Source organism: Cydia strobilella, chromosome 6 (genome assembly GCF_947568885.1).
Source record: "Cydia strobilella chromosome 6, ilCydStro3.1, whole genome shotgun sequence".
Classification (NCBI taxonomy): Eukaryota; Metazoa; Arthropoda; class Insecta; order Lepidoptera; family Tortricidae; genus Cydia; species Cydia strobilella.
The window spans coordinates 17,204,847-17,214,743 of record NC_086046.1 but is presented as its reverse complement, the minus strand read 5'-3'; the positions used below and the strand labels follow the sequence as shown (position 1 = coordinate 17,214,743).

Below are 9,897 nucleotides of genomic sequence, written 5' to 3'. Positions count from 1 at the left end.
TAACTTTTCGCGAGTTTAAAACTCAACATACAAAGGTAGCGTTGAACAAATTCAAACATAATGCACACATAACACTACTGTTAGCCACTGCGAAAAATATATAATATATTACATACGGGTAAACTACATAATTCCGAAAAATGTTATTCCGAATTTTAAAATGTCGAATTTTAACATTCCGATTTTTAAATGTTCGACCTATCAAAATTCCGACTGTCGTAATTACGAATGATGAAAATCACGAAGATTTATATTTCCGAAAACCCGAAAAGCCGAATTTTGCAAATTCCGAAGCACATAATTCCGATTAAGCATAACAATTCCGATGGTGACAAACACCGAATACTTATAACAATTACGATTTTTGAAATCACGAATTCCGAATTGCCATCAATATTTACTGTAGAATTATTAATTATTATCTGCTTCACAAAGTATTTTGAAAACAATTTTTTTTTTCTAAAATAATTTCAAAGAATTCCAATTAATACTTTTAAAACAGTTTATTAAATAACCGGTCCTGGGCCTTTGTGTCGACTCAAACTAGGGTGGTTATAAAATAAGGTTAAACTGTTCCTGCCTTTTAAGAAATATTGACTATGGCGTGATGTAACGTCTTATGGGTATGGGTAGAAAACTTAAGGTGTTTGATTATATCGTGGTTAAGATAATGTTTATGGAATAATAACAGAATTTTATAATTTTTGTTAGGCTACAGTCTATTTCATAAATATGTATCTATATTTTTTTTACAAAAATGTATGCATAAAAAAATAATGTATGCATATTTATGAACAAGACTGATTCCGTCTTTTTCTTCCTTAATTAAAGAGTGAGGGAGTTTTCAAATAAGAAATTCAATATTTATATCATATATCATATACCTACATTAATTGGAGTGTGTGTCCCCAATCCGCATTGTACTAACGTGGCTGCCTAATGGGGCCCACTGACTATCAGTCCGCCGGACGACATCGGCCTGTCAGTTCTTCGGAACTGTCAATTTTTTGTTCTAACTGACAGGCCAATATCGTCCGGCGGACTGATAGTCAGTGGGCCCCTTAATGCAACGTGAAGTGGGACGTGTCGTGTTGATGATACAATCATTGTTTTTATGATATAAAGTCTAATATCGCGAAATTTCGAAATGCCTGCATAGAAATAGCAATATGATAGATTTTTTGCCGCTCATATGTCCGCTGATATATTTAACATGGACTAATGCATATACCGACCCTTTGTTCCATCATAAATTAACCCGATTTTGATGAATAACAGAAATTAACCTTTCGTATGCTTAGTAGTAGATCTGCTCCATATATATTCAACTTAAAAATTAAGTTGTCATGATTGCTATTTGAATAGCAAATTTTTGACAAGCGCATGTGAAAGGTTAATTTAGATTTGTCTTTATTGCATCATAAGAAACTGTCGAAAATGCAAGGGTTTTGAATGGTGATGCTTGATTGGTGGTCGTTGAATGGTGATCATATTTCTGTGGGTGATATACCTATACATAATTATGTTACCGGTAACTTTGCGATTCAATCGAATACCACCAATACATGTAACTTAAGGAGCCCACAGACTATCAGTCCGCCGGACGATATCGGCCTGTCAGTTGTTCGGAGCTGTCAAATTTTTGTTCTAACTGACAGGCCGATATCGTCCGGCGGACTGATAGTCAGTGGGCCCCTTTAGGCAATTTATGTATACTTAATATATATTGTGTTTCATACAGTGGATTTTAGGTTAACGGAAGATGTTCCATTTGTCCTGTTTTTTTAAGTAATTTGCTTGACTTTCTCGTGGAACCTATACGTATATGGATAACAGCCAGAATTGATGTTCCGTGACATTGAATATTTTTTTTTATTTTTTTTATTTACATACACACAACCATCAATGGGTTTGATCTTATGCAATGATTATGTTATGCCGGTAACGTTTACAACTTAGGTATATAACTACCAAAAACGACGAGTTTTGTATGAAAATTATCCGTAATCAGTTTACGCTACATGAGTATAGAAAAAAATGCTTTATAACATTCCACTTTTTAAAGCTGTTAAACTCAACCTACATCGTTCTAAATATCCTCTAAATTATACAACATTTATTGAAAAATGGGTTACAGAATGATTTAGTAGTTTCGGGTAACTGATCTGAGGGAGGTCTCCAAAGACAAACTTACTTCAGTCTACGTGAGTGTCGCTCGGCCAAGGGCATGTATACAATTTATATGCGTCCACTTTAGTTTCACTTTTGACCACTGCAAGGATAAGTTTGTCACGATATCAGATATTTTATTATGCCCGCGGTGAGGACTCAGCATCGGACGGGATATTGAAGGAATCTGTTTGAATTTATGAGTAGCTTATTGTATGAAGTGTTATTGAAATTTAAAGGTTAGCGGCTGGGTTATTGTAGGTACGACTGATAGTATCCGATATCATAGTTCCTTTGTTACAATTTAAAACGTGAATACTTAATACTAAATTCAACGATTACTTCGTCATTTGTTGGCATTTACATTAATTTCGTGTATTCTTTAGAAAGGGCAATTCATTTAAGTACATTTGTAGAAATAAAAATAGTTATTTGTTATACAAGGGTGCAAAGTTGTATTTTACCCGCGAGTGTGGAATTGAAACACGAGCAAGCGAAAGGATTCTCGCTTCGCTCGTGGTTCAACTATAAAAGAATCCTGAGCGTAGCAAGTGTTTCAACACACAAGAGGTAAAATACATTTGCACCCGTGTGTAACACAAAACTTTTCCCCTCACTATATCGAGGAAAGTGCAGCATCCAGAGGCGTTAGATCATCTTCACCACTGGAATCACAATTTTTTTTACGATAATACGATATTATAACAGAAAACTGGAAGTTGTGTATTTTTACGTGTCGGAGTCGGTGAGAATTTTTTTGTTGACAATGTTGACATTTCTGACGAGGCGTTTTGAAATTGCATCGATTCAACTTGTGCGTTCAGAATTACATGCATCATCATTAAGAAAAACAAATGTCTCTTATGGAATTTAAGGTCTACGACTTAAAATTATTAAATAAAGCTAAATTTGGTACTTTTTATTAAATTCTCAAACTATTTATTTAATAATAATTAATATCGAACGAATCATTTTTATGAGCGTTTTACGTTTTGTTATCTGTCAAGCTACTTAAACAGGCTCCATCCAAGGTCAAATTACTTTCCCCACTAGTGGATAAAATGCGTTTTTCCCTGCTTGTATTAAAGGATAAAAGAAGGCTTTCCGAGCTAGTGAGGGGAAAATATATTTATTATATTATACAAACTGCAGTGTCTGTGGACCACAGCAAAACCTAGTCTCGTCAATGTTTCAACATAATACACACACAACACTTAACAAGGAATATTATTATTTTGTATTGTCATTGTGCTAGTTATGTTTCTAAGATTCAGTTGGTCTTTAAACTCCTCACAATAGCATTTTAAAAGCATTTAAATGTTTTCATCACACTTGCTCGAAAAAGATCTTATTTCATGCAGGTGTACTGAAGGACAAAGGCCTATATTGTTTCCGCGTGAGTTATGGATTGTGAAAAAATAAGGTATAACTCACTAGTGTTATAGTTTTTATTTAATTATGTTACTTATTCATATGAATTTACTAAGTAAAAATGAGTTTTACGTATAAAATACGTTTATAACTTAATATTTTTGTTTATGTTTAAAAATATTTAATTTGATTAATTTAATAGCCGTTTAAATTATTTTTACACAATTTTCAATTGTGGCTGTTATGCCGATACAGACCCATCGATGCCAAAACTGCCAAAATATTAAAAAATGGCGAACGAATGTTTAAAATGTCACCGTATTTAAGAATGATTTCGCTTAAAATTTAGTTTTTTCTTCGCAAGTGTGATGAAAAACATTGTGTAAGAATATTGCAAATTTGAGTCTTTAATGCACTCCAGCCTGCGGCTGTCGTGCATATAAAGACCTCATTTGCGAAATTACACTTACCCCCCCACGTTGCACAATGTACTGTCTTATCTGTAACTGTCACGTAACTGTGTGTGTTGTCTCGAAACGTGCTATCCTTTTCACTCAAACACAGCATTCTTTGCAAACAATGTGTTATGTATGTCTATAAAAATATTTAATAACTTACCCGTAGAAATAAGAAACTCTACATGCCTGAATTTAAATACAAATTATACAAATTTTGCTTGCATAAATGTTATTACATGCGTAAATAATGAATATGAATAATAAACAATTAATAATGAAAATAATGAATGATGATGAATAATGATTATAATATATTGTATATCTTAGATAGAAATTAATAATTAGTATATGTGTTCTGACTGATGTAAAGTTAACTGATACTATATGATTATAAATAATGCATGGTTTATTGTTGTATAACTTTTTATAAATATAAAAGATAGATATAACTTCGTAATAGATGGATACAGTCTAAGGAAAAAACGTGCCTCGAAAATCATGAAAATTTGATTCTCGATCAGATGGCGCCACTACCTTTGGCCTACTCTCGTATAGAGGGCGTTGACGGTTTCGTTTGTTATTTAACAATTTTAACGCATATCAGTGAAAGAACATGGGTGAAAATCATATAAAAATAAGTATGCAATAATTATTTTTATATGATTTTGACATCATTTAACCATATTTAAATACATTTTATCGTATTTTTATAAATCTTCATTTTTAGTTTTAATCGTGTGTCGATAGATAGCAGTGAATTTACTGTGGTTACAAAACTTACTATGACAGTACCGCTCTATCCTATTAAATTCTCTTTGGCTTTGTGTATACTTAGTTATAGTACCTAGTTAATAAGGAATGTTTGCATGCTACTTTAAGTAAAATGTACGCACTTAAAATTACCAAATGTCCAACTATGTTTACTACTACATTTTTGCAAATAAATATATCTTATCTTATCTTAGTCGATTATTTATTTATTTAGTCGTATGGCATATTACAATTCATGGTCGCTTTACAGATTTACAAATTAATAGTTAGGTTCTTCACCCAATGGGCTGCGTTGTCGCTTAGCTTAAGTAAGTCCAGAGGATCTCCTGTGTACTTCCTTTTTGGGCACTCGCGGACTAGTCGATTATCAAATTACCTATGAGAATTTATCTAGTGATAATTTGCTTGTGCATCTGAATCTGAACAGTAAGTATAGGTAGTCAAGGTATTAAATATTGACACGGACAAAGTGCTAAAAATATGTGTATACGACCTTCTTGCCCATAGATTAGGGTAGTATGTACATATTTTTGGCACTTTGTCGTTGTTGATATTAATTACCTTGACTGAACCTAAGTACCTTATTTAGTAGGTATAAAGAATGGTCGTTGACATAGTAGAGAGTTGCCATTAGTGGTAGTAATAATAGTACATCACGATACAAGTGCGAAAAATAGGAAATTCGCAACGAGTGGCGATACATTAAAACACGACCAAAGGGAGAGCGAATTACCTATTCGCACATGTATCGTACAAGTTTTCGACACAGTTACGTAATGTGCTAATTGTCGCACTAGTGCGATAAAGTAGCTCCATATGTACTGTATAATATTATCAAATAAAATGTACCTACTCATGAAATAAAACTATGAAAACGGATTATATGGCGTATATTGAATTTCTAAAATGTACTCCTGTAAATGTATGTGTATGTAATGTATGTATGTAATGTAAATGTTAAAAAGAACTCGTAAGAAATAAAATTCAACTGAAAAAAAAATCGTAATAAATCAGTAGTCAGGTAAGGTGCGTTGGGGTAAGATTGAAAGGGTTTTTCATGAAAATCAAAAAATCGTCCGTATGCCGAAGCATTACGGGCGACTTTTCATCTTACCCCGCATGAAAACCCCTTTCAATCTTACCCCAAAGCACCTTATCAAGTTTATCAGTAACCGCAGTGTGGTAGATGGATGATCTGATCAAGATCAGTCGACCAGGAGCCCAATTCAGATTTAACAACTTGTTACTGTTTTGATCTCATTTTGATACGACTTTGAAAATCGCTCACGCTTGAAATTAAACAGAACAAAGTGCCATTATAAACGGCATATTTTCATAGAATTAGACATTAAATAATGATGACAGCTTGGTCCTAATATACAATAAGTTCTTTCTTTGAAACATGGTCAGCAGCTCTGGACATGGTTTGAGAAAAATCGTCTAAAGTAGCTCCCGGAAGTTAGCTAGTTAAGAGTCCCCGGCAAGCTCGGCCGAATAAAATAATAATATTTTACCTGTCAAATTTCTATTAGAAAGTCACGGTCACGGACTTTAATTGTTGAGCCACTTAGGGTTCAAGCTAATTTAATGTCCAATGTAAAGTAAACCCTAAATGGCTCAGTACTAACTACCACTGAGCTAAGTTGCAGAAGGACAGACAGACAGACGGACATGACGAAACTATACGGATTCCTAGAGCAAAGCCTCTAGAATCCAGGAATTTATGTTATTTTTCACTCATTACAACAACTCACAACTTTCTTGCTCCGTGTGCAAAATACAACTATGTAGATCGATCTGGCGTCATGAAATAAGTAAGCGAATTAGATTAGATTTGGTATCGGTAAATAACAAATAATGCGTTTTATCTACTTCATAGGAGGTGGTATATACTATGATAGCAAGTACTTACATTTTTTGCTCGTCATCACAGACTAAGCAAATTCGCGAACTACGTACTGTTTCATATGAAAAAGATAAATATTTACGTAAAATCCATCTGTGACATAACAAAAATAAGGTAAAACATTTTATTGCAATAAGAAATTATGGCATGGCATGTACAGCGAGTATATCATAAGCCTTCCTGATGTCTTCAGTGATATCTTTAACGGGCTCATCTCGTGTGGCCAACCATGTACTTCCGCTCTCTCCGCGTTTGTAGGCTTCTACAATTCCTTTGGCTGCTGATTCCATCCTGAAAATAAAACAAGAAAAAATTAATTTTTTCGTACACTAAAATTAGGTACCACTTATTAAAGTTAAATGCAATTCAGACAAACCTTCCCACATGTAGTACTTACAAAGTGTATCCGTAAGGGACCCCGAAAATCATAAAACAAGATAAGTAAAAGTAGGTTACCATCATATTATCATATTCATACTAAACTAAAATATTACATGATATAAATTATAGGTACTAGGTAAGTTATGGAAAAACAACATGCGTTATTGTATCATTTCACTGAACTGCGTAATATTCCTCTTTAATCTAAGTATTTTAAGATGTCGAGGTATGTTAATCAAATCGACATGAAATAAAACTATGAAAATGGATTATATAGCGCAAACACGCGATCTTTAATGTACGCGATATAATTCGTTTTCATAGTTTTATTTCATGAGTAACTATCGCGGTAACCGAAGACAAATCGACATCCGATTTGACCAATTAACAGAACTCTCATTGCAGTGAACCCATGAAGGTCATTGTGGGGAGTACGGCATCACTTTTGTTCAAGCAAACTTTGAAATCTTAATTTAAAAATACTTAGAACTTGCTTCTGTAATCTCATCGCGGGAAATATTTCCCCGTAACCAGCGTCGAAATACTTGTCGAAGCGGCCTGTCTTCTGCGGCGTGAGTAGCCCCGTATCGGTAAGGCCTAGACATACGGTAATCACTCGTACGCCCGATCTGCTGTAGTGCTCCTCCATCTGAAAGTAGGTTCTAGGTTGCGATTTTATTGTAATTTTGAAGAACGCATATTTACGCTAAATATGCAATTCCTCCAGGTGAAGTTTTTCTCCAATAGTGTTTTTTTTCTGTAGCATTTTGTAGCTTTCTCAATATACACTTAGGTAAGTCAACTACGGCAGAATTAAGTGTACTCGTAGAACATAAGTCTAATAATGTGCAGCGGGAATGCGATGTAATGGCAATCATGTAAAGTCTACTCACTCCGAGGCAGTTGCTGAATTGCAAGACCGCGCTCTTGGTACCCCAGTAGACTGGCAGCGTTGGTCGCTGGCACAGCGCGGTCACGGATGACATGTTGATAATGGTGCCACCCCTCCCACCTTCGTCGCGACGCATCATTTCCAGGGCTCGAAGAGTCCCAGTTACGACTGCCATCTGAGAAACGATTATTAGTCAAGTTAAGATCAATATTAGTTGGCCCCCCTCTTGGCTGATGATGGGTATCTATGGAATACAATAGGATTCCCAGTTACGTCGTTTTGTTACAGTTACCAGCCACCGTTACTTTTATAATGTTAGCTTGATGGTGAAATCAGTCAGGGGGAAATAAATTAAAGTTTATGATAATAAAATCTAGTTAGGTACTTACCACATTAAGAGATATTTGCTTCTTATACGTCTGCCAGCTATCATTCATGATCGCGGCATTGTTGATGACCACGTCGATGTAGCCACGTGTTTTATTGATCTCGGCCATGATGCTCAAGAACACTTCTTCATCGGTGACGTCACACAGGTGGAACTTCACCTTGTCGGGCCCGTACTTCGAGTTCAATTCGTCTTGGAAAGCTTCGCCCGCATCTTTGGCTATATCTAGTATGGCTACATGCTGAAATATAGGTACGTATGTGTATATGTGATTCTGATTGTTAAGAAGTAAAATATAGATATGGCTTTGGCGAATATATGACCGTTTTTTTTCGAAAGAAACCGTGTACAACGGACAAAAACTTGCGCAAAATTTCGGACACTAAGAGGCAAGAGCACGTCATGTAATATTATTGTCAGATTATTATGTACTATAAAATAAGCACTAAAGTGCAGTACAATTATAACAAAATGTACGCTGTTGCTAAGTACAGCAATAGAGTAAATTAATTTAAAACTGAACAGAGTTCATAAGCTGATTGTTCCTGCTGACCCTGTTTATGATAGGTAGTTCATAAGAAGATAATACCTTAATAAGCTGGTTAAGATTATGACATTCATTTATACCTGAAATTGTCAAGCCTTGCATTTTACTAAGAAATACGCATCGAAATATTAAAATGCATTTCTATGACAACCAGATGCACCTAATGCAATAGTCCACAAAAATAAGTCACCATAATTATCACACCAGCAGACCGGTTACACTCTTTTGGTAAAATGAGAAAGGCTTAAATTATGTGGCTTGCCGTAGAGTACTATGACTATGTGTAGGGGGACAATTTCGACTGCGGGAAATTTCAACAAATCGAAATATCTTCCATGTTTTACATTATTAACTAGAGTGCCATATATATACAGATAGCGAAAAGGATTACGTAGCCATATTTAGTTTTCGATGAAATTCGTTGTGGGCACGTGCGAGTTGGCTCTTCAAATATTCTATAAAAATAGTGGTTTTTTAATGAGTCTTTTCAAAGGTGAGTCCATAGCCTACTAGCTACTAGTGTTGGCAAGCTAATTTACATGAATTGTTATATTACCTGAACTTTTTCTTCCATCAGTAGCCTTACAACGCCCGAGCCGACGCCGCTGGCCCCGCCGGTGATCAACACTATCTTGTCTTTTAGGTCACTCATCTTGATCTTTGAGTTTACGTCGGTAACAGGGTCTTATAATCGAGAACCACTTCGATAATTTAGATTTTTTATTGTAACCTCCCTATACTTCTGATTTTTATTTGACCTTAGTGAAATCGCAGCTTTCTAGTTTGGTCACGGACTTCAATTGATAAGCCATTTAGGATTCAAGCTAATTTGGTTGTCAATACTAACGGCAAGTATTAAATGTCCAACATAAAGTAAACCCTAAATGGCTCATCAATTAAAGTTCCTGATTGTACTAACTACCACTAAGCTAAGCTGCAAACGGACAAACAGACAGACAAACGGACGTGACGAAACTGTAAGGATTCCTCGAGCAAAGCTTGTAGGATCCAGGA

At 35.0% G+C, this 9,897-nt stretch overlaps 1 protein-coding gene across 1 annotated transcript; it reads right to left on the bottom strand.

Annotated features, from left to right (window-relative positions):
• Positions 1-6,815: 6,815 nt before the first annotated feature.
• On the bottom strand, positions 6,816-9,597 carry LOC134742301 (15-hydroxyprostaglandin dehydrogenase [NAD(+)]-like). Its single transcript, XM_063675352.1, has 5 exons — positions 9,440-9,597; positions 8,338-8,577; positions 7,950-8,123; positions 7,551-7,705; positions 6,816-6,966 (listed from the first exon to the last, which is right to left on the bottom strand). The coding sequence occupies exons 1-5, from the start codon at positions 9,533-9,535 to the stop codon at positions 6,816-6,818; spliced, it is 816 nt and encodes a 271-aa protein (XP_063531422.1). The 5' UTR covers positions 9,536-9,597.
• Positions 9,598-9,897: the final 300 nt, after the last annotated feature.

What these genes read in the sequence shown, in the direction of transcription:
- LOC134742301 (XM_063675352.1), bottom strand. Translation starts at nt 9,535, where the DNA reads ATGAGTGACCTAAAAGACAAGATAGTGTTGATCACCGGCGGGGCCAGC. An exon ending in TGATGGAAGAAAAAGTTCAG is followed by an intron (nt 8,578 to 9,439) that starts GTAATATAACAA and finishes CCTATATTTCAG; the next exon opens with CATGTAGCCATACTAGATAT. An exon ending in AGCAAATATCTCTTAATGTG is followed by an intron (nt 8,124 to 8,337) that starts GTAAGTACCTAA and finishes ATCGTTTCTCAG; the next exon opens with ATGGCAGTCGTAACTGGGAC.